This window comes from Poecile atricapillus, chromosome Z, assembly GCF_030490865.1.
Source record: "Poecile atricapillus isolate bPoeAtr1 chromosome Z, bPoeAtr1.hap1, whole genome shotgun sequence".
In the NCBI taxonomy this organism is placed as follows: Eukaryota; Metazoa; Chordata; class Aves; order Passeriformes; family Paridae; genus Poecile; species Poecile atricapillus.
The window spans coordinates 18,685,110-18,710,612 of record NC_081289.1 but is presented as its reverse complement, the minus strand read 5'-3'; the positions used below and the strand labels follow the sequence as shown (position 1 = coordinate 18,710,612).

General features: G+C 41.8%; 1 protein-coding gene and 1 long non-coding RNA gene across 6 annotated transcripts in view; one reads left to right on the top strand and one right to left on the bottom strand.

Moving 5' to 3' along the window:
* Positions 1-15,432, top strand: part of LOC131573415 (muscarinic acetylcholine receptor M2) — an 89,961-nt gene extending 74,529 nt beyond the window's left edge. For 3 of the 5 annotated variants that reach the window (XM_058827359.1, XM_058827360.1, XM_058827361.1), the window contains 2 exons: positions 5,297-6,722; positions 9,979-10,517. In XM_058827359.1, coding sequence (XP_058683342.1) covers positions 5,329-6,722; positions 9,979-10,000 — 1,416 coding nt within the window. In that variant the 5' untranslated portion in view covers positions 5,297-5,328 and the 3' untranslated portion in view covers positions 10,001-10,517. Of the gene's footprint in view, positions 1-5,296; positions 6,727-9,978; positions 10,518-14,311; positions 14,416-14,929 lie in introns of those variants that run through there. The other 2 variants (XM_058827362.1, XM_058827363.1) reach the window with 2 other exon arrangements.
* LOC131573417 (uncharacterized) overlaps positions 1-21,624 on the bottom strand; it is a 50,843-nt gene extending 29,219 nt beyond the window's left edge. Inside the window, exon 1 of the long non-coding RNA XR_009276193.1 lies at positions 21,482-21,624. This is a non-coding gene — a long non-coding RNA (uncharacterized LOC131573417). The remainder of the gene's footprint in view (positions 1-21,481) is intronic.
* Between the last annotated feature and the right edge of the window lie 3,879 nt (positions 21,625-25,503).

Genomic DNA, 25,503 nt, shown 5'->3' with positions numbered 1-25,503 from the left:
GGGTTTAGCTTGTAATGGTATCAGCTGCCCAAAGACAGAATGCAAATTCTCTCTTGATTACACAGGTCCTGAAAAACAAAAACATATCTGCAGCCAAACCTGTACTGACAGAAAGGGAATATTTTGTGTGCCTTATGGGTGATTATCATAACAACAGTAATAGTAATAGCAGTACCAATATATTAAAAGTACTTTGTTATCTACATCTTTGAGGAAAACTACCTTTTTTATTATTATTATTTATTTCCTGAAACTAGAGAGATTATTTTTTGTTTGGGTTTTGAGGGCTTTCTTTACTATACTGTCTATATTTCTACTTGTGTGATATTTAATACCAACAGGTTGGGCTCATGACACTATATTTACTTCTATATGGTTTTTTCTGTATTTCCTTTCTCTGCAGTTTGAGACTGCAAGAGCAGCAGTGTGCAAGGTGTAGTTAACAGCTTTACAAATCCTCAGACCCTGCCCTGAAGCAGCAGTTTTGGTGCCAGCATTGACACCTACTCGTGTACAGTCCCCTGCTGCTTTGGGGGAATATTTTTATTTCTGCCTTGTTTCAGTTGTTGCTTGTGGTACACTGTTGGTTTGCTTGTTTAAATATTAAAATTTTGACTCTGATCTACTTGTTTCAAGATCTGTGCAGAAATTTTAAATTTTGCCCTTAGATATCCTTCACAATTAGATGGAAAAAGTAGATCCACGCAGGCCCACAGGATATCTTTTTTACAGGACATGTGTTGATTGAGATAAACAGAAGTGCATGAAAGTAAAAAAACAAACAAAAAGCCAAAAACAGACCACACCAAGACAGTAACACTTAGCAAAGATGTTTCTAGTTTCAAAAGGATTGCAGAAGATAATCCATGTGTTGAAGATTTTAGTCTTCAGGTTTGGGTATTTTCTGAAATGTATTTTCACCAAAACTCCAGACTATATCTATATTCTGTCTGAAAGCCTGCAATAAATTCTGGCTAACAGACCTAGGATATTTATCACAGATGAAGGGATTTTGTTTCTCTCTTTTTATTTTTACATTGTGAGTTTAAAATGGTACCAGGAAGAAATTTAGAATCAAAGCCAATTCAGCCCAGGATAAAAATCAGCTCAGGGAAAAAAACCTCCCATTGTTGCTACAGCAAACATCAAATCCATCTTACATAGGTTTGGGATGAGGAGGAACTAGATCAAAAAAAGAAACTAAAAGAAGCATATTTCCTTCTGCTTGAGACTTAGATGTGCACTCAGAATGACAATGCACATACATTCTTGGGTAATCCTGTTTAAATCACAAATATAACTTTCAGGTGCTGATCATTTTTTGCCTCTTTCATGTCTTGACCTTTATATGGTAGCAGAGAATTCAAAGAAGACATTAAATCCTTACCAAATTTAACTTGTCAATATGCACAATACAGAAGAATGGCTTGTCTAACAAACTTTGACAGGCGTGATGTATCAGCCATTTTTTTCAATATAGCAAACATTTCTGTAGTCTGTTTTGTGACAGATGTTGGAGATATATTTTAAATTTAAAATTAAAATGTTTGCTACAAGATTTGCCTGCACCAAATGGATGTGTTCCTGCCAGGATAAGTGGAAAGCACAACTCAGCAGGATGCAATGCTTAAGTATGCCCCAGTTGCCCAGTCAGTACAAGGGGATGATTTTCAGTACTATGAGTTCTTTGAGTTCTTTAGAGGGAGGAACTACTGCACTGTGAACATTTCCCAAATACATATCAAATATCAAACAATAATTATTTTATATGTGGATTTTTTGGCTTTTGGACATTTTCCGTGCAGCGATTATGGTGTATCCACTCCAAAAAGTCATATATATTTTGAAATATATTTCATAAAATTATCTTGGTTGATTTTCAGGTCACGAGAGACATTCCTTGCCTTTTCTGGGTATTCTCTGTTTAGCAAGAATGCACTTAGTATAGAAGGATAAATTATGGTAGCCCATGGGAGCCAGTGCCATATTGTGCAGCTCACACAAACAGCCATGGGCTTGCAGAGGAGAGCTCTGTTTGTTCAAGAATAAGATCTGGTATTTCTCACACAGGAGGTCATATTACCTTAAAACGCCTCTGCCCCGTAGGTCTGCCTGATGAATAACATCTGCTCCCATAACATCTGCCTCTCCAGCAGGAGAGATGGGCTCTGTGGCAAGACAAAAACAAAAGTAATCCACAGGCAGCCCTGTAGCGAGGCAGCAAGCGGCCACGAGGAGAAACAGAACCCTCTCTGTGCACCTGATTCCAACCCACCAGGAAGGAGCCCAGAAGGTTGTGGGGGCTCTTGGGTTAGGAAGCGTGCACACCCCTGCCCCTGCGTGTGGAATTTTAGTACTCAGGGCAGTGACAGCATTTGTCAGGGGAAGGCAGATGTGTCTCCAGCCCTACACCCTCCCATCAACATCCACAGCAAAATATGCTTCACCTTACAATCACACTGATGCTGCCAAAGGGAAGTTTTTACTGGAGCTGGAGACAGCAGCTGTTTCCCCATACCTCAGAAAGATGTAACTCCCTGTAACTCCAGAGCTACCAACCCTCTTCAGGGCTGGAAAGTTTTGTGCAAAAAGAGACCACTGGGAAGGGGACTTCTTTGCTTTGCTCCCATTCATATTAACACAATGAAATCCTATTCCTAGCAAGTAAGATCAGCTTTTAGCTTTCATCCATCTCTTTGCATCCCAAAGATTCCCATAAAATCAGAATTGTTACTGAATTACCAATATTTCCAGTGAAAGTGGGTAAAAATTTCACCTGAAAAGACTGAGGAATAAATTTAGTTGGGAGATGGTAATTTGGTTTTACAAGTTTCAAGTTTTTAAAATTAATTTTGTTCTTCAGTGGAATCAAAACAGAGCTTCTGAACAGTTTTTCAAAAATATATTGTAAAGAAACACTTGTTTCTTTATAATGAAGCACAATTGTTTCATCTCTGATGCACTCTCACTCATTTCCATTTTGCTCCCCCACTCACTTTCTGTCACCAGAGGTAGCTGCAGAGCCCTGGACCATGAACCCTCTTCAGCTGATTATTTTTACTTTTTTTTTTTATATCAATACAACTCTATGCATGTTTTTATCTCTCCATTAAAAATACATTCTGTTAAGAATGTTCATAAACAACTCTGCTTGGGAGAAATCCTTAGCTTGTCCAAAAAATTGATGTCTTACACGTCTAACTGGATAACCACCTGCTCAACAGTGAAGCTTTGGGAGGAAAATAGACTGGGAATCGCTGAAATGACAGTCCTATCAATGACAGGTGTCCTGTCAATGTTTTTGCACCGAGTAAAAATTCTGCTACATTCAGCCTAGTCTTACTGTATGAAACACACACTGAACTAAAGCATTCCTCTTCCTTATTTTCTTTTCTTGAACCTGATCCCAAAGATTTTAGTGATGTACCTCTAAATAGATAGCTAGAAAAAAATGTCTGTTTGAGCCTTATGTTCCTCTATTTATTCATGTATTCACTTCAACATGGAATTGGCAAACAAATTTTAGCTGTTTTTCACAGGAAAGGCAAGTGCAGGAGCCCCACCCTCTGCCAGTTGTATTCCTTTCAGTATAAATTGCAAGATGACAAAGTTGCCTCAGACAGGAAACCTTTTACCCTGGTTTAGCATTTTGACTTTTCCATGGAGACAGACTTGCTTATTTTTTCAGAAGGGTCAGAAGGGATTTTGCCGCTGCCGTGACATTTTGTATCATCTTCTTTCTTTTGCATCCGGAAAAAAGGAAAGAGGGGGGGAAAAAAATAAAAAAGCACAGTTCTGAAATGACAGTAGAAATGTATTTCTCCTTTGAAATGACGTGGACTGCATGTGTCTGTGCATCAGCAGGTTAGTCAGAGGGACCAGAGGAGAATTCTCTAATCCCTGGTGTATAGAGGAGCTATACATAGATAATTTTTGTCTTCCTTTGATTGCACCACCGTGTTTAGAGACTCTTAAAGAAGTGATGCCTTATGCGTGGTTGAAAAAATAAGCAGAATAGTGTAATTAGAAAAAAACCCTAACTTCCCTGTCACATCTGGCCTTCACGCTTCAATAGTCCCTTGAGCGCAGCTCATAAATAATGAGCGCTCAGAGATGGGCTGCACAATTCCAGTGCATTTTATTGACTTCCAGGGGATGCACAAAAGGATAGAATATATCCTGAAGGCAAAAGCATGCACTGTTCTCTTAGTCTTCTATCAAATGTGTATCACTAGCAATTTAATTACTATTTATTGAGCACTGCCAGTAGGGTATACGGGGCACAAAAAGAATTGTTATGTGTAAACAGAACTGATTTTTATCTGTTTCTTTATTTAGCAATACCCTGCTATCCATTTCAGACCTTTTGTTGTAGCTTAATGTGATACAGATTAAAAATATTGTGATTTGAAAAATAATGGGGAAAGTCCAATCAAGCAAGCATCAAAAGATAAATATTATGTTTAGAAAAAAATCCCGAAAGAAAAACAATGCCTTATGAAAGTATAAATACTCAAAAGTAAGCAAAAAAAACTTTAATCTTACTGAAATTGAAAAAAATAGAGACAAAATACGTATGCAACAAAACAGATAGCCAAATGCTCATCTGAGGTGAGCTTACTAACTTCAACAGAACCACCCTCTTTTGTTCATTGACAGACTAAATAATTTGGTGCAGTGCCAGAATCTTTGTATGTATTGCCTAAAAAAGGAACTGCAGGGTGATAAAATTTTGGGGAGATAGGATAAAAATCCATTCCATAAACCTCACAGAAGCATGCTCAGGTGGAAAATGGAAGAAAGACAGAAACAGAGATCTCCTCCCCATGATCTGTCTCTCAGTAGATTACAGCTTCACTTTGAGTTATAAGAATGTTACACCCTCCATTCTGGACCTTTTATTTGGAATAGGGTTTGAAATGAGCCAAGTGAACTATTTTGTTAGCAAGAAAGAAAACAATGTGCCGGTTCAGTTCCAAAATATTCAAGTCAATACCAGTTTTAAAAAAATAGCAAAGAGAGAAATGCATCCAAGAACTTAAAAATATAGGTTTTGGTCCGAATGTGTGCCTTTCTCACATATTTAGAACCAGAATTTATTAGAATAATTCTGTTATTCCTAAACTGTACTGTACTAAACACTGTAAGGTGTTTCCTTTAGCCAAAGCCAACTGTTTTTTCCTGAATGCATCTTCTAGCTTTAAACTTTTGCCAAGTCCGTTTATTGGGATCCACTCCTTAAAGGCAAAGGGACTAACTTCCTGATGGTATCTGTTTTCTTTCCTTTCCTCTGCAGGTGTAACTGGGTATCTTGTTATCAGAAGCGAAATGAATAACTCAACGTACATAAACTCTTCCACTGAAAATGTGATGGCCTTGGAGAGCCCCTACAAAACTGTTGAGGTGGTGTTCATCGTCCTGGTGGCAGGGTCTCTCAGCCTGGTCACCATAATTGGGAACATCCTGGTCATGGTGTCAATCAAAGTCAACAGGCACCTCCAGACTGTCAACAATTATTTCCTCTTCAGCCTGGCCTGCGCTGACTTGATCATCGGCATCTTTTCCATGAACCTGTACACCCTCTACACTGTGATAGGCTACTGGCCCTTGGGGCCTGTGGTGTGTGACCTCTGGCTGGCTCTTGACTACGTGGTCAGCAACGCCTCTGTAATGAACCTGCTCATTATCAGCTTTGACAGGTACTTTTGTGTCACCAAGCCTCTGACGTATCCCGTAAAGCGGACCACCAAGATGGCCGGCATGATGATCGCGGCCGCCTGGGTGCTGTCCTTCATCCTCTGGGCCCCTGCAATTCTCTTCTGGCAATTCATTGTGGGAGGAAGGACTGTCCCAGATGGGGATTGCTACATCCAGTTTTTTTCCAACCCTGCTGTCACTTTTGGCACTGCCATTGCAGCCTTCTATTTGCCTGTTATCATCATGACTGTCCTTTACTGGCAAATCTCTCGGGCCAGTAAGAGTCGGATAAAGAAAGGAAAGAAGGAAGCCGCCCAAAACCAAGAAACAGTTTCCCCCAGCCTTGTCCAAGGTAAAATAGTGAAACCAAACAATAACAATATCCCGACCAGCGGAGATGGGTTGGAGCACAGCAAAATTCAGAATGGGAAAACCAGTGAAGAGACTGTGACCAATAACTCTGTTCAAGGGGAGAAGGAGAGCTCCAACGACTCCACCTCCATCAGTGTGGTCGCTTCCAACTTGAAAGAGGATGAAGCTACCAAAGATACCAGACAGGCTTCTGCCTCCCAAGCCCATGTCAAAGCAGAGAACTCCAAGCTGACATGCATCAGGATAGTCACCAAGTCCCAAAAGGGGGACTGCTGTGCCCCTACCAACACTACTGTGGAGATCGTAGGCACAAATGGGGAGGAGAAGCAGAACAGCGTAGCCCGGAAAATTGTCAAGATGACAAAGCAGCCAGCCAAAAAGAAACCACCCCCTTCTAGAGAGAAAAAAGTGACAAGGACGATTTTGGCCATCCTCCTGGCCTTCATCATCACCTGGACCCCATACAATGTGATGGTGCTCATCAACAGCTTCTGCACATCCTGCATCCCTAACACCGTATGGACCATAGGTTACTGGCTCTGTTACATCAACAGCACCATCAACCCCGCCTGCTACGCGCTCTGCAATGCCACTTTCAAGAAGACCTTTAAGCACCTTCTTATGTGTCATTACAAGAATATAGGAGCTACAAGGTAAAAATAATAATAAAAATAATTATAGAAAGGGTGAAGAAGTTCCAAATTAAATTTAAAAAACCCTCAACGCTATAGCACTTTATGCTCTTCTATGGAATGTGCAATCCAGGATGTTGGTGGAAATACTGATAAGGGGCATCAGCTGTACCCCTGAGGACTACACTTTAAAACATTTTTTTAATAAATGAAAATAAATCTTTAGGACACAGGGATGTTTGAGAAATTAATCAAGTATGTGGACTGGAGGCACAGTTCCTTACTTTCTGAGAGTATTCTGCAGAAGGGCTTCAAAGTCTCTGATTTTTGGTCATTCTGTGTAAAATACTTGTTCTTTCATTCTCTTTTTCTTGTTTTTTCCTGTGTGTGTTTATTACATCTTCATCTAGGTTAAAAAAAAACCCAAATTTTAGTAATAACTGTGTGGGAGAGGCACAGGAGTTTGGATGATCATTGCATAATCCAAATCAATCATAGCAGAAATTTTCTAAAGCTCAAAGTTGTCTAAAGCTGTTTTGCCACTGTCGTGTAAGAAGCTCAATGTTAGGTAAATCATGCTGGAAGTTTTTTATGTTGTTTATGACCCCACCATTTCCAAAACCACATCAGTTCTGAAAGTGTACATATGTGCAACATGTAATCATTGTATATCGTTCCAAGTCTGCTGCTTGCCCCCTCCCAGGGGTTTTTATTCTGTGACTGCTTCATCATGACAAGATCAAAGTGAAAAGACATGGTCTCACCCAGATTGCTACATGCAAAGACTTCTTCAGCATCCATGTAAACCAAAGCTTTTGAGATGATTTTGGTCACTTTGTTCATCATGTAACATCGACCTGTGGATTTGTCTATTACCTCCATCAGCCTTTTCTTCCTTTGTGTACCTTAGTTGTCCAGGGCAAGACTGAATACCAAAAGAAGCTGTAAATTAAAAGGTCTCATCCAGTCCGCCACTATGATGGCCAAACAGAAGGTCTCAGCTGAAGAATAGAAACAAGATTATTAGTAGGAAAATGAAAGGCTACATCCATTTAAGGTTGGATGTACAGATGAAGAGGTATGTTGAGGCTTCACAGAATGAATAGCTAATATTAGATGACCATGCTCTTGACCTATCAAAAGATGATTTTTGATTAATTGATTGAGGAAAAGAATAAGATAGACTGACATACCCATCTGGATCGAGCTCTGCTAAGCCCTTAGTGTGAAACTGGGGTTCTTTCTGGGTGAATCCTGGACAAGATGTTTGCTTTCTGGAAAAGATACTGGTCACATTGCCTTGTACTACCTGAGAGCCATATTTTGACTTTAAGCCAAGGGGTAACACTAATAAAATGGCAGAGAGGAAAACTGTGATTGTAGAAAACCAGATACTGAAATAATCTGGATGGGAGTCTGGCATGGATTAAGTTCAAATATTTTTTTGCTACTCTACACTAGAGTAGCAAATACACATGAAATTTTGATTATTTCTGCCTGACAAAGAATTTAGTATTCCAATATTTGATATTTACTGTAGCAAAACTAAACATTTTGTGGGCAGGTCAAAGGGTATCAGATTACTGAAAACAGAGATTGTCTACGAGTTACGCATATTTTATTTACCTTCTTCTTAGTACCTCTAACTTCCAGCACAAACAAAGGTACATTTATATATTTTGTTACCAAAAAGAGCATACACAGTGTCCTAAGGGTCTCTTTTCTGGAGTGAAAGCCACCCACCAAACAGGACACAAATTCATTCTGTTATTTCATGCTACAGTTTTAGAGTATTGCACAATTCACCTCAAAATAGCAGCCTCTGAGATTACAGAGAAATTAATCTTGCAGAATTAAGTTTTACATTTGACAAGCTTATTGGAACACAGTGTCAAAGCACTTTGGTATCATGACAATTTTCGTGTTTTGTAGTACCAGTTCCCAGCAGAAAGTGAAAATGAGGAGGATTAAACTGCAGTAAATTAAGGCCACGTTAAAACTCCGGATTAATATGTCTTAATATGAAGTCATTGAATTTATACCCCTAGTGATTTCATCCTAATATAACTGTCTCTATACAGCCAAGGATCTAATTTTGCAACCCTCACTTACCTTGAGTTATATCCACTATCACTGTTTTGATCTTCCTGCTTGTAAGGAAGAATAAGTCAATGACAAAGCTTGCCAAACTGAGCACTGCTTGAATTTTAAAACTTCATTCTCTAGGTTTATCTCGACAGGTCAAAGAAGGACTTATGCATTCCTGGGTTGTTCATTCCTTTTTGTGGTAAAAAAATCCAGATAAAGTCCCAAGATATAATAAAATCAAATATGTTCGATTTCTAAATCTGACTTCCTTAGAAAAGTTGCATAAAAGAAACACCTGCTTCTTTCTTTCAGCAAGTGCTGTGGGTATCAATAGTACAGGTACTCAAACTGGGAAATAATGATTTGTACAGCCATACTTAGTCTTTTAACTCTGGCTTTCTATCAGATGTGCAAATATTTTATTCACACATTTGAAGCTATCACTTGCTCATAATGAATTAATCTAACAGCTAAGGATGCTCCTACAGGTTAAAAAGTGGGACAGATAGGTTGCACTTATACTTCATCATGTGATATGATGACACTCAAAATACCACAGGAAGAAAAGTATTTTGGGCCAGCATTTGTAAAAAAAAAAAAAACAACAAACAAACAAACAAAAAACAAGCAAAGGAAAATTTTGAGTTTGAAGTTTTCTAGTGTTTTTCCCTAGCACCACCCTCACTTTTGATCTTAAGAGACAAGGTGCTTTGATTTGTGTTATAGTATATCTAAAAGGCTTGCAGGACACACAGTCCTCTGTGCTTCCACCCCATAACAGTTCCGTGGTACATTTACATTTGCAGACTATCAAACAGTGTAAAAACAGATGACATAGTGCACCTACGTATGGATCCACAGGCATGCAAACACACAACTCTACATGGTTTATATATGTGAAAAACAGCCAGCTAATATTCAAGATATTGCATGGCATTTTGTCTGCCTTGTGTGCATTGCCAGCTGCTGGGAGGTACAGAACCAACTCTTATTGCACTGTTTAGCCCCTCCTGAAGGCAGAGAAGAGGCAGAATGTGCCCTCAGGTATTGGGAACCTCTTGGGTTTTCAGCTGGTTGTGGCTCAGTAAGACAAAAATGTGATAATGGGTCGGAACTACAAAGTAATTGGTTCTTGAATATCCTTTGAGCATTCATGTCTTTCCTTTGTGTCCCAAACTACGTTCACCAGGTTTCACTTCCCTTCTGAGTGATAGTTCTGCAGGATCTAGATGTCAGTCTTGAAGAGCAGCTCTCCCTGGGTAACTTCGGCTTTCCTGGCTGTCACCTGCACCCTGTGGTCCCCAAGGCCCCAGGTGGCCCTGCTGCTGGATCTGCCTCATCTTCACCTTGGGCTTGGCCAGAGGATCCCAGCGGCATGTCCACACCATGTGCTGCTCTGGCCACTTCTGTTTCACACAGAAATCAAGCACACTGTGCAGGTAACACATGAGAACAAAAAGAAAAAAATCCCAAAAGCTATAACCAACAACAAAAAATTTCAGCTAGAACTTCTTGCCGCCTCCTTTTCTTCCTCTTTCATTATTTCCAGAAAGAGGCAGCCCATGGGGAGTGATTTGTGCTGTTGTGGGACAGTCCTACCTTCCTGCTCCAGGAAGAGAACAGCAACTTGGAGATGCATCAATCCAGGGGCAACTTTTCTGAGTATTAAAAATGTCTGTGGTCAAAGAGGAAGGAAGAAAGAAAAAGAAAGGAAAAAGAAACAGAAAATTAAAAGAAAGAAAAGGAAGAAAGGAAGAAAGGAAGAAAGGAAGAAAGGAAGAAAGGAAGAAAGGAAGAAAGGAAGAAAGGAAGAAAGGAAGAAAGGAAGAAAGGAAGAAAGGAAGAAAGCTGAAGCAATACTTAACATCTGTTTTCCAGTGAGAACAAAATCTAAGAAAAACTTGTCAGCCTTCTTTCTGTTTGAGATTTTCATTTGATTTATTAGGAGTCATTTGATCTATTCAAAGATAGTGAAGTATTTGAATGTTGCCTGATGAAAGACAGTCCAAAGACAACAAACGCATCTATATAGGTCAGATTGTTTTTTCTTTCTTTCATTGTTTTTTTGCTGTACAAAAGCTCACAGGGATGGGAGTGCTCAAGTGGACCCCAGAGATCAGTTGTTTGGCATTCACAAAGCATGAAGAGGACAAAAGCAAGTGCTGAATCTATCAGCCCTCTGTTTTATACTCTTCTGGTGGAGGAAAACATACTGACAAGAAGAGGTGCATTCAAGAAGTGTGGCTGTGGTGAGAAAAGCCCACACACCGCTGAAGAAACCCTTGAAGTGGCCCAGCAGCTCCTGGCCATCCAGGGATAGGAGCAGGAGGGCAGAGACTTTTTTTGTTATTTTGTCTCCTTATGGATTTGAATGTGTCCATCTGTCTGTGGGACTTGCTAGCAAACTCATTGTTCCCTTCCCCAGTTTTGACTGATTTTGATCTCTGTTCTTCATTCTTATGAATGAGATATTCCTAACAGATGACGCAGCTCCAGCTTCTCCTGTGGTGCTGGGGTGGCACACTGAATTTTTCACCTCTGCTGACTATCTTTCCTTGCCACTTCTGTGCCCCAAAATTAATCATGGCAGAGGCCTAGCAGGACTGAATAGTCAAAGCCATCCTGCTGCAAACCTGACATGAATGCAGCTTGGGGGCAGGGGAGAGAGTGGAGAAGAGTGATGCTGATGTTGTTTTCTCCCTCCCCTTAGAATACTTCATAAAAATCTTCATTTTTTTGGCAAATTGTGGTGTTTCTAGGGGTGAGAATCTGAAGTTTGACAAAATAAAGGGCAGGAGAACAAACTCTGGCCCTGTGCATGGGGGTTGTTTGCTGGCAGTGAGTTTGGAGTTTAATAGTCCCAGATGATGACAGTGCAAGTGGTAGAAACTGAGATAATTAAAATTAGCTTTTCTTTCACTACAGACACTTACAAGGGTATGATTTCTATACAATATTGCTTTTTCAGTTCTCGTATGTCATGAAATGCTCTAGACTTTTAAGGAATATTTCTTTTTTAAAATGTATAGACAATCTTGCCTTGAAGGAACCTGAAAGATGGTCTTTAATTTGCTGTGGCCTCTCTTCTCTGCCTGTTTTTCCTCTTTTGCCCCAGTTTTACTAAAAAGTTTTCCCCCTTCCTCACTTTAACAAGTGTCACCCATGTTACAGCTACAGGCTTGCAGTTCCACTTGCCTTTCAGGCACTGTGAATGCTGGCATTCAACCTCTCTAACCCCACCCAAAAACTGCCTTCCCTAGCATGCAACATCCTCCTCCACTGGAGCCCAAGCCACTGTGTGGAGTGGCAAGTTCCATAAATCCATTCTGCATGGGTTTTAAATTGGAAGTAAAACAAACCCTCACATGAAACAAAACCAAATCAGTTCTTCTGTTGCCCAGTTTTGTTACCTTTGTGTTAGGTACAAGGGGGATGATGTTAAAGAGTGAATGTGCTTGTAGAGGAATATTGTGCTGCCACATGCACAAATTCATTTTCTGCTCTGTGCAACAGAAAGACAGCCCTGCCTTCCCTTGAATCCCCTTTCATTCATGAGCTTACTAGCAGAGTATCCACTGAGAGTCCAAACCTAAGAATGTAATTACAGCAAGGCTGAGTTGAACATGAATCATTTACCACAACACAATTATTTCTCCTGTATTTTTACTTCCCTCCTTTTGCAGGGGCCTCTTTTGCTACATAGTGGAGTTAGTGGGTTACATGAGCATATTAATCCTTCCAGGCCTCATATTTCAGGGTACTGGGTAGATTTGTTAAACGCATTTCATTCCAGTAATAACCAAATAAAAGAAAATAAATTCTGGTGTCTTTTTGCCTTCCAAAGTTCCATTCAGTAAGTTGTCTTTTTCATCTTTCCACTGTGAGTTTCTTTTCTTCTTTTTTTTTTTTCTTTTGTTTTTTTTTTTTTTTGGGGGGGGGGGGGGTGTTTTGTTTTTTGGGCTTTTTTTTGGATCATACTTGCCAAGAAGCACACAGAAACCATTTTCTGAGACATGTCCCAAAGTGCTCTGACTCTGGCAGAAGCAGCTCTGTGTGGTACATGAGGCAGTGTGATCCCAGCCCGTGCTACAATGTCTTTGGAAGGATTTCACTGAGTGTTTAATATCCAGACTGACTCACCTGACAGCACTGGAGAAAGCACAGGGGGACAAGGTTGGTGTGTTCTTACTTGTGAAGGGACAAACAAGTCACTTTTGGATTGTTTTTCTGCTTCCCCCATGTAGTCTTCAGGGAAGAGGTAGGGATTTCTGCCCCCACTGGAGACTCTGTCTCTCCACCTCTGCTCCAAAGACAGCCCTTCCCTGAAGCACATCATGGTACCAGTGGCTGTAAAAATGATAAAAACACTGCTGGGAGCACCATGCCTGCCAATCAACAGACATTCTTCTATCCTGTCCTTTATTTCTGGTGCCACTTAGCTGAGCTGGTTGGTAAGTTAGAGACTAGGAATTTGTAAATACCTTTAGATAGTGTGTTTTAACATGACCAACACCATATCTTGACTGTGTAAAAAATAATACATTATGTGTAACACTACCCAGAGAAGCTTATAATGTAAATATATCTACAATGAATGTCAAATTACGCTTCAAGCTCTATGAATGAGGGAGAACCTCATCTCTTCATGAGATCTTTTTTAACTTAACTATATGAAAAACTTGTTATTCGTTTATATATATATATATTTAAAAAAAACCTGCATTCTTTTCTTCAAAATAAAATACTACTGCAAAAAAGAAGGGAATGCATTACTTGTATATGATATCCAAAATCATGTGGTAAAACCAGGAACTGAGAATCTTACAAGTAGAAGATTGGTCAAATTCTTGATGCCGTACATTTGATCTCATATAAATAAGATAAGCACAAGTTTATGGTTAGCTGTATAAAGCTGACCCACTTGATTATATATACATTATAGATATATATTTATATATGCTGTATAGATATATTATACACAACATTCATACAGTGAAAGCAATGTTTGATAAAGTTATATTAACTGGGAATTTGGATGTAATGTTGTGTTCCATTTGGAGGAAAAATGTCTGTGTTATTCAGCAGCATTCTAATTTGTTATACAAGATGAAGAAAGAAGGTACTTCATCAAAACAAGCCATGAAGGAATAAGATGATGAGAGTCAAACATTTTGAAGAGACAACTAAAATTACATGCAATATATGTGTATGTACTTCTGCTGAGTTGTATTCCTAGTTAAAGCATTGCATTAAACAGAGAATTATAATAGTAAAAATGTGTTTGGATGTGGTATCTCTGTTTATTAAACTTTCCTACTGACTGAACTACTCTGTGAAATGTAATGGTGATAGATGGAGAAAAATGGTTTTCCAACATTAGCCACAGGCTCTGAAAGTGTCTGTAGTAACCAGAAAAAAATTTCTAACTTTTTCTGATTTCCTTGGCAAGTGTGATGTTCAAGAGAGGTCTGAAGTACAACTTCACCTGTCCTTGTTTTGTCCACATTTTGTTCCTCCTTCAGAAAAGGTCACCTTTAACCACAATGTCCCTTGAGCATTCTGACAAGAGCCTCCAATAAAACATACCTCCAGATATTCCTGTCATCCAAGTATTGAAAGGGAACAGGTAAGATTCTTTTGTAGCTGTCCTGTTATAGCCAAGGAAATAAATTTTTAACTTTGAGTAGAGATGGCACCACTAACAGCCAAATACATATTTTGCTCACTTTGCCTTACAAATGCAAACGTATCTGCATGGCATCCTCAGAAAGTGTCTAGGAGTAGAGATAAAGAAACAAAGTGCATATTCAGCTTCTTGGGGCCTCAGGACACTGTTTCACCCCCATGTCAGAAGCAGACAGGGCTCAGAAGCAGCAAAGGGAGCCAGTGGTGGTGACTGGGGACCATGCCTAGCCAGGGAAATCTAGCTTTTGGAGCACAGTCAATCAGTTTGACAAGGGATTGAAGTGGGGATCTCTTGGGCATGGTGGGTGCATCAGCTCTGTCAGGGCCAGGATACTTTTGTCCAGCCACTCCAGAATGAGAAGAAGCCATTTTAAGAAAGTGGTCTATGTTGGCTTCCTTTTTGTATTTTTTCCCTTTCTTAAATTTGAGGATCTTCACTTTTTCCACCTTTACAGGACTTTACACCTGTCTCAACCTCTCTGCCAAAGACTTTCTGCCTCTGACATTTGCTCTACAGTTTCTTCAGCCCAAGCTCACCTTCAGCCATTTCACCACCCCTCTTCACCTGCACCTTTCCACAATGAAAGGGAGAAAATCTAATTTACCACCTGCCTTTGTCTCAGAGAAATCAGATAAATTGATGTGTTTGAATAGATTTATTTACTTGTCTTGTATCTAAACCTGCACCCTGCAGAGCAGGGACTCTACTGATAGGCTGTAAGGTGGGAAAATAAGGGGCAGCCACTTATGGTCAAAAGACATTTGTAAGAATCACAATAGAGACACAAACAGGTACCTGAAATCCATTTTCCCAAGGCACAACTATTTTCAGCATGCACATTTCTTATTTATACATGTATTTAAGATCCTCATTGTGAAGCATACAGTTAAGGCTACCTGTAAATTCAGAGAACTGATGCTAAACTGTTGTTTGTCTTCTCACATATATTTTGAAAAGGATTTTGTCAGTGCTGGTTCTACACATTAGAAAAGACCCATTGATATGCCAGATTACCTGCCTGAACCATTCACTCTGACTCACAGTTTCACCACTAGGCTGTGAACAGTTACCTTTTTATTTAAAAGAGGAGAATCACACTTAGCACCATAAAAATTTCTGCCTCAGTCATCAAATACAGCCAGTAATATTTGCAGTTAATGTAATATCTAATAATGTATGTCATCTGGAGAGACATCTTGAGACAATGGTCACCAGGCCAGAAGTGTCTTTATTAAGTGCTTTGCTTTAAGGACATCTATTAGCAGAAAAAAATTAGGTAAAGTGTAGCTACCTACTTCACCCTGAGTTCTGAGAGTGCCCTAACAAAACCAATACAGACAAATGCTGCTATTTAGTAAATCCATTAACAAAGTTTCTGGCCTTTTGCCAAGAATTGCATGCACCGTCTAGATGTGGGAACCTACTTGGCAGCACTAGAAGCTTGACACCTTCTTCTCCATGGAGCTTGCCAACTTCACTTCTGCCAACACACAGAATGGGGGAAAAGAATAAAATCAGCAAGAATGATATTGAAGAATTGGAGAGACAAAAACACCCCTTTCCATCAGCTCTTTGTTCTGTCTTGCCACCCTCTCCTTCCTTATTTTGCTCCTTCTTCCCCTTACCTGTCCCTTTCTTCCTCACCTGTCTCTGCTCTGACAAGTCTCATCTACCTCTCCAGGTTTCTCTCTCTCATTAACAGCTTGCTAAAGGTGCTAAACAAATCACTTTGAAATCAAAGCCTTTGGCTTAAAAATGCAAAGCAATGTAAAAGGGAAAGGGATAAGAAGGAATGCCTCAAAAAACTCTGGAGTTAATTCATTTAGTTTAGGGACCAAAGGTTTTCCCTGACTGCCCCCATAATCACTACTATCATTTTGCCTTCAGTCAAAAAACACTTATAAGCAGGGCTGAGCAGAGATTATTGAATCCATATGGTGCAGGAGCAATATTCCTAAATGGAAGCATTGCTGATGGCAGCTGCACCAAATCATTTTCTGGAACTATAGACACAATAGACCTGTGGTTTTGCAAAATTCATCCTTCTGAAATGCAACCTAATAAAAGAATAGGGAACAAAGAAGTTAAATCTTTCCAGCACAGATCTACCTTAGCTCCCATTACAGATGGGAAGACTAAGCAGCGCCAGAAGCCCAAAGGAGCAAGAACTCTGTAAAAGTCACACTCTGGGAAAAAATTAAGATACTCTTGGATTGTCTGGCCGGATTGTCATTTTATCTTTCAACAGGAGGGTTAGGCTTTAGCCTTCCTGCCAGTAGCCAAGAGATAAGGATGAGAGCAGATTTCAGTGTATACAGGCTTAGTTATTAAAACAGTGGATGTTCCACAGAAAATATAAACAAGACATATCAAATACGGACATCAAATCCCAGATTTTGTTATGCTGTTTTTTTAAAATGAAAAATAATTAAATCAAAAGTTTCCAAGTAATTTAATTGGTGTATTTTCCATTACATGGAAAAAAGTCACAATAATTTAATAAAAGGGAGGGTTGAAGCCTTCTGTTCATGCTGAGAAGACAAGAATTAGACAACTACAAAATAATGGAGTTGGTTGGGAACTTTCTAGGGAAACTTTCTTCCTATTATAAAATGCTGATTTGTTAATTTTTAATTTTTTTGTGGGCGTTGGAGCGGGTAAAGCAAAAGGAGACTGAGGAGAGACCTCACTGCAGTTACAATTTCCTTGTAAGGGGAAGAGGAGGAGCAGACACTGACCTCTGCTCTGTGCTGACCAATGACAAGACCCAAGGGAATGGCCTGAATTTTTGTCAGAGAAGGTGTAGGTTGTATATCAGGAAAATATTCTACCTCCAGAGTGTGACTGGGCACTGGAACAGGCTCCCCAGGGAAGTGGTCACAGCACCAGCCTCAGAGTTCAAGCAGCACTTGAACCCTTGGGCACACAGGGTGACTCTAGGGGATGGTGCTGTGCAAGGTCAGGAGTTAGACCTGAGATCCTTGAGGGTCCCTTCCAACACAGCTTATTCTGTGATTTCAAATTCCTGGTTTTGAAATGCTCTAGGAAAAAAAGAAGAGGGATAAGTTTTATGGCATATGCACAGCCTTGAGCAGTGGCTGACCAGAGACATGCAGCAGGCTAGAAGTATAAACAGGTTTCCATAGCATTTCACAGAGAACAGGAATGACCATGATTGTTGTTCTGGGTGTGTTTGGGTCATAAGCCAGAGCATACAATCAGCATGATAATGCTTTAATCAACACTTATAGAGTTACTCCTCTAATGCTTGGAAAGTGGAATGAAAGGGAGGAATATATATTTTAAAAGATACGTACTAAAATATGTGTTAATCCCTTGGCAGTCATAGTTCAGAGTGGAGAGGGCTGAAAAGTGAAAGTCAGTGGTGTTTGCAAAGAATTGTGAAGCCACAGCAAGAAATGAAGATGAGGCATGTCACACTTCATCTGTCAGAAGTAGGACACCTTCCTAGGGGCAATTTAGAAACATCAGTTTCCCTTATTTAAGGAACCTTATTAAATGGGTCTCTCTGGATACAGTTTTGTCTGCCTATACTGATGATGGGAACAGCCAGAGCGACAGGCTTAGAGAGCTTTGAACAGCTACAGTTAGACAGAGATGCTTCCAAGTCCACATGTGCACAGCCCCAGGGTTTCACAGGTTTTCTAGATGCAGCTGTAACAATGGTTATAATAACAGATATTACACTGGGAAAATATGAGACAAGTAGAGAGGGAAGGAAGGATGAGAAATCCATTATGCAAAGCTGCAAACGGTATAGGGAGAAAATAAAGCTGATTGATTCTTACGCCTTTGCCCTGTATTCAGGAGTGTCTTTTGTTCTGACAGAGCTTTTGGTCCTTACAGCAGAAGTGTTATGTCCAGTTTTACCTGTCCTTGAATGCAGCAGAGCCACCTTTGAGATAAGTTTCCTGAGGGCACAGGAGAACAGCCTTCTTTCCTTACCCTGGCTACAGTGGTCAATGCTGGCATGGACCTGCCCCTCTCATCCCTCACAAAGGCTCTTCATGAGAGGTGAACAAAGCAGCAAGGCAGAGAGCTCTGGCCTGCTGCAGTGCAAGCTGGAAAGGGCAGAGCAGGACTGCTCTGTTAAACAGGGTCTGACATCCCCATCACGTTTTCTCCTCTCCATCACTCCCTGTTAGCATGCACCCCACCGAAGGTGCCAGGAAAGCCACTTCACCATAACATCACCCCACATGAATACTAACCTGAAATGAGAGGAGCCTTACAAAGGGAACCAAGAACCTGATTGCAAAGGCCCAATGTGACAATCACCCAAAGGGCAAGGAAAGGACAGGCAGCAGCTTACATGCACTTTTTCCACTTCCATCACCCCTCCCTCTCTAAGTTTGCATTTTGTACAGAAGGGGAAAATAAAATAACAGATTTGGATTCAGTTCCATACAAGTCGCTGCTCTTCCTGTTATGCTGGACACAGGTTGTGACTGTGATGGGTAAGCAATAAATATACTGAATACAAAAATACACCCTTGGCTGTTAATTTATCAGGAGAAGCCTCGAGACTCTAGAATAAAGTAATTTCCATTGCACACCCTATCTACTGCTCTATTGCCTTTTGCCTATTGTTCCAGGAAACCTCCTCCAAGGGGCTTTTCTTTCTATTAGGTTATGGACCTAATGATGAAATAGTAATTCCTCAGGGGCCCAGAGAGTGCTGATTACCTTCTAATGAGATAAAGCACCCCTCATCTCTAGGTCACTGCCTTGAAACCACCTCTAGTTTCTCCAAGGCTAGCAGTGATCCCAATCTGTTGATAACAAAATATGTTCATGGTGGTGGGTACTGCTGCCCCAAAGCAAAGAACTTAAAGGAAAAACAGAGATGAAATGTTGAATTTAGGGAAGGAGTGTTATGAGTTTTATCCTTAATTTCTGCTGTTTCTCATCAGGTCAGTAGCTTATCTGAAAAGAAATTTAAAATTTACCATCCACTCAGAGCAAATACAAGCTCAGTGACCATTTGTGGATACATCTCCCCCATAAATTATTCTAGAGTGAATCAGTAATTAATCAGTAAATTATTCTACAGTGAAAGGCGAGAGAGAGGTGTTATGCTTATGCTCACCTGTACTGAAGCAAGCATCAGAAAAGCAATTCAAAATTAGAAATGAAAAATTCAGCAAAATGAAAATTTCATTTAACACAACTTCACCACTTATTCTTTGATTATTGCATGCATTTCTAAATGATGCTGTAAATAAATCAATTAAATTCATGCACCATATAGCATAAAATATTGAAAGCTGTTTCCAGGATCTCTCATTTCATGGGAAGTTGTGGAAACAAGCTTTTGTTCCAAGCCTAAACAAACAAAATAATAAGAATTTCCCAGTTTTCCATGAGTTGGAATACTGTATTTCAATGTCCCTACTATTTGTGTGTCTGCTCCATGACCATATACACAGATGTACAACTAAAAAACCTGAAGGCCAGGATGTTGACATACTAGATATCACAAAAGCAGGCACAGAAGCTGAAGTATAAATAACTACTGTCTCATCAGTACAAACACATTTTTCAGTATTTAAAATTTGTATTCAACATAATTGTGCAGTGAGTGTGGTTTGAGCAGAGCAAAAGAGAAATCTGCTATTTTAAACCTCAGGAAAACACTGAAAAGCAGTACTTTTTCAAAATCTGGGTGGAGTGTTTGCTGTCCTGTTCAGTTCCTCAGCTGGGAGGAGGTGGTGCAGCATCAGCACACAGCCTGTCTTTCATGCCTGGTACAAACATTTCTCTCCAGACACCTGGGAGTGGTCAACCCTTGTAAGAGTTTAGGCCAGCTGAGCAAGGGCAAGAAGGAAACTCTTCTCTCCCTGCACAGCCTGGGTGCCAAATTCCCTGTGCCCCTGTCTCAGAGCTCTGTGTATTGATCAGCACAACACAGCTGTCCACCCACGTGGTTATTCATGGCTAATAAACAGCCCAAGCACCCACAAGCTGCGTTTTCCTTAGCACCAGCCTGCAATCAATTAAATAACCAGAAGGGCTCCAAGAGGTGCCATCAATTGCAGAAGTCATTACACTCTCAGGATGTTTCACTGAGAACTCCCACACAAAGCAATTAGGTGTCAGATGCTGCTGGGTCTTAATCAGGAGTTTTCAGTGGGGTTGGGGCCCCTCGTGGGCACTGCCTGGTGCAAAGTGGCAGTGCTGCACAGAGCTCTCAGCTTCCTGGGAGCCTCTGTGTTCAGCTACCTGGATTAACTACTCTGTGGTCCTCAGGAGAAAGAGAGGAAATTAGAACAGCTAAAGGAGCACAGAGAACAAAGCACAGAAAAAAGTATCTGTGGCTGGCTCCCATGAGGGAGAAAATAATGTTTGCTGGTCAAAAAGCCCCAAAATATTGGGTGCTTTCCAAGGGAAATATGAGGAAACTTGAGTGAGGTATCCCATTTCTTCTGTTTAATTTAACAGCTTGCTGTTGGTGTATGTGAAAAAGGCAATTGTAGCAAACACGAAGCAAATAAACCTGATTTAAGGTAAGTGCAGAAAAAAATAGAAGAGTTAGACAGATATGACATTTATGTTCAGAAAAAACAAGACAAGATTTCTTTTCCAGGTTGTTTTTCCTAATAATATACAAGTTATTTTACATAGTCTTAGCTATGCTCTGTAGTGTAAAGAAACTTCCATCCCAACTTTAGGACATTTCTCATACTGAGATTGCAGTGAACAAAGCAGAAGGGAAAGGTGATTGACTTCAGGTCACTATAACACAGAAAGGAGAAAAAGTGATGTAACATCTTCAACAGAAGTCAGCAGTACCTAACAGGTCTCATTTCTCCTGTGCCTACACTTCTGACATAACAAACAAATAGTCCAAAAGCTTCAGCAAAATTTATAACACAGGAAGACAACACACCATTCCTCACATGCCCGAGATCTTAGCCATAAGGACACAGAAACAGCCATACAAAATGTCAGAGAAAAACACTTAAATGAGCTAAGAACAACTTACATGGTAGCTGAGCAAAGGCTCTGAGTTTTCAAGACTCCTTGTGCAGTGACAGGAGCAGAGGTAGAGGAATAAGTAGAGAACTGGTAAAACATCCTCAGTGCCTAAAAACTTGCAGCTGCATTGCTAGAGCTGCCTCTGCCTGTGGAGTGCTGACCATAGAGGGTCTCTGTTCATCCACAAGACCTGCTGGGATTCAAAAACTCATAAACAAATGAGTTTGCTGCCTGTCTGCTCTGGTTTCAACCAGGAGAGTTAATATTCTTCTCGGTAGCTGTTACAGTGCTGTGTTTTGGATTTAGTGTGGGAATAAGGTTGTTACTAACACACTGATGTTTAAGTTGTTGCTAAGTAGTGTTTACCCAAACTCAAGGACTTTTCAGAAAGCAGGTGCACAAGGAGATGGGGGGGGAGCATATCCAGGACAGCCGACCCGAAATAACCAAAGGGATATTCCATACCATAGAACATCATGCTCAGTATACAAACTAGGGGGAAACTGGCCAGGGACAGGCTGAGCATCAGGAGGGAACACTTTTACTGAGCCTTTCTTGGGTTTATTTCCTTTTATTTCCACTGCTCTAGACAGAAGGTTAGGTAGTCACTCTGCTGAGCATTGAAAAAAGGAAAAAAATAAAATAATAATAAAAAAAGATAAATCTGTTGCTCTTATGGATTTAAATGGAAATGGATGTTTCAGCCTTCTTGGACATGACAGACAGACATACGAACCAAGGATTTCTAGTGGTAGGCAAGCATTTCTGGGCCACTAAGTATTGCTTCAAGACTGAGAAACTGGCAGCAAGATGGGAAAAAAGTTTACCTAGAAATACAAACTAGAAGAAAGTGTTCAGCCTTCTCTTTTATTCCCTACTGCCTCCAGTTAACCAAAAAAACAGCTCCTTCTTAGCAAGCAGCTAGATCTCAGGTCATCCTCTCCAAGGCACCCAGCTCCTTACAAAGGGAGCTTTTCAGTGCCCTGGCATTAAAGGGAAGTGTACCAAAAGGTCTGGCATTGAGTCCTCAGCTCCTTATGTGACTCAGTTTATTCTTGAGCTAGATGGATGTTTGGAAGCTCTGCATCTGGACACATCCTATAAGGTCCATTCCAATTCATGACATATATTGGGAGTAATTCAAACACAACAGAATAATTACAGCTATAGGCTAGAAAGGAAAATTTCCCTTTCCTTCAGTGTTTGAGAAGACAGCATATTCCCCATGGCACACTCATCCTTACAAATGCATTTGCTGAAGATGATGGTTGTCCGCTGCTTAGTCAGAGGGAAATGCACTGCAGAGATAAATCATTCCCATGGAGGAGCTTCACTGGCAGCTCTTGCAGCTGGGGACCCCAGGCTGTCACCCACGATGCTCTGCCACTTGCCCAGTGCTCCAGGCTCTTCAAATCAGGATCTAAACAGGTTTATTCTCTCCAGCTCTGGTATTGCTCAGTGCAGTAGTTCACCACTTGCTGACTGATGCAAGATCCCCTTTCCCCAGCCTGGATCAACCACCCTTCTGGGAAACTCCCCCCAGATTATATACGGGACATGACATTCCATGGTATGGAATATCCCTCTGGTCACTTCAGGTCACCTGTCCCAGCTGTGCTCCCTGCCAGTTTCTTTTGTGCATCTCCTCAAGGGCAGAGCATGAGACGAGGGAAAATAAAGTCCTCGATTTAGGATAAACATGACTTAGCAAAAACCTCAAAACATCAGTGTGTTAGCAACACCATTGCCATTCAGATTCCAAAACACAACACTGTAATGAGAAGAAATCAACTCTGCCCTGGCTGAAACCAAGACACACATGCAGTTCTGTAACTTGATCCAACAGCTGACCACAAGCACCAAGTAGACTAATTAGAATTTCACAGAAATAGGCCTGGGATCCGAGATGATGAATCAGCTCAGGTTTCATCGTTCAGCAGTATTTCTTGAATAAAAATTGAGCTCTTGCTCACACCCAACCCTCCCCAGCCCTGCCCTTTTGTTGCCGCCCATATTGCTTGGTTTTATTAAGTTCAGAGGTAGTTTACCCCAGTTGCTCCCCGGTCATAAAGAATGGTTTGTCCCCAGGTGCCCATCATGGTAAACCCTTCCCATTTTTCCAGATTGTTCCCCATCCATCACCCTAATCCTGCCCCTAAGCCCTGTCAATCTATGTGAACCCCCACCTTTTGTTCCAGTTCTTTCCCTGCCTATCATCCCTTCCTCGACGCCCTATTGATTGTACAGTTGCTTTCCCCCCCCCCCGGGTCCCTACCATTGGTCCTGCATATTGTAATCCCCACCCTTAACCCCTCCGTTGCTGTTGTCCCATTGGTCACCATACGAGCCGCCCACGGTCCTTAAAACCTGGCGCATGGGGGTGCCCAGGGTCTCGGCTCAGACCTCTCCCCTGTGATCCCAGCCCCGCACCTGTTGGAATAAACTTGTTCCTGGGAAATCGGAGGAGTTTGAGCACTCTTTCTCCCTTCGTCACAACCCGTGTCGCCCTGTAAGCCCCAACGCCAGAGCGCAGAGGAGCTCTGGAGGTTCCAGGTTGAGCCTCGCAGTGCTAGCCTGGTTCCCCACTCCTGCCGCTGACATCGGCCACAGCTAGCCGAGGCAAAAGAGGCCGATTCGGGCAGCGACAGATGGCGCCCAACGTGGGGCCTCTCGTGAGGCGTGGAGACCCCCGGAGAAGTCGGTGAATCTACGCACTTGTGTGGATTTTACAAAAGACTGTGAGCGGCAGCTACCCCGGTAGAGCAGACTCATTTTTGTCGAGTGCTGCTCCTGGGGATCGAGGTGGCAACCGTCGACGTGCCGACGATCGCCTCGGGGTTTGTGGACGTCTCCTGCAGCACCGGTCTGGAATTGGGTGAGTAGCCCCACGTGGGGGACGAGGGGGTGTGCAAGTGTGTGCAGCTCCCCCTGCTGTGTGTTGGTGTGCAGCTCCCCCTGCTGTGTGTTGAGAATCCCTCGGGGAGGGAGTGTGGGGTAGCCCAGTTCAGACCCGTACTTTGTTACGTGTGCCTTTAGCTGCAGGGGGTGGTGGGAATTGCTGTGCTGGGGTTAAAAAGATGGGCGCACGTCTGTCAGCACAGCAAAAAAGAGTTTTCTACCAAGTTGTGACTACCCTTGAAGGAGAGAGTAGACGGTTTTCTCGTGGGAGGGTGAAACAGTTTGTGAGATGGCTGTTCCTGCATTTCCCCAACTTCACCCCAGACAGAGCAAACACCGTAGAGTTTTGGAATGAAGTCGGAATAAAGTTAACAGAGTTAGTAAATGAAGGAGATACATCGGCTGACAAATTTGTAACATTGTTTATCTTAATTCAGTCTGCCGTAATAAAAGAAAAAAAATTGCAGGAGCAGCTGCCACAGACTGCCCCGGTTTCCCCAGTTTCCCCATCCCCGTGTTCCTCTCCCCCTGATCCCGAGTTGAGGGAGACCTGCGGAGCGACCTGCAGTGCAGGTTGCCCTGTTCAGGGTTCCCCCAAGGGTAACAGGATCCCTGGCCCCCCACGTCTCTCCCAGAACCCCTGCCCTGGTAGCCCTGGCCAAGTTACCAGAGCACTTTTCGATTCCCCCGTCTCCCCAGTTACAAACCCTCAGCTAAACATTTCCCAAGTTGCAAGTCCCCAGTTTTCACCCTCAGACCCCCGTGCCTCAGTTTCCCCCAGTTTCCAGTGTTCCCCTGTGTTCCCCTACCCCTCTCCTAACCCTCAAGAGGGCTCCCGGAGGGCACAAAATGGCGGGGACCACATGGCTGGGACCTTCCCTTGTGCCTCTTCTCCCCATAATCCCTTTCAGACCCCCAGGAACAACCCTTTCCTCCCTAGCTCCACCCCTTCTCCCTACCCTAACTCCACCCAGTTCCCCTCGAAAACCTCCTCCTCCTCAGGGGCGGGCCCCTCTGAAGTCATGCACCTAAACCCCGCCTTTTCTGATTGCTGCTCCTCCCCCTTGCCCTCCTCCTCAGTCGGTCCTCCAGTCCCGCCCCCTCCGGCTCCTGGTTCCCACGCCCTTTCTT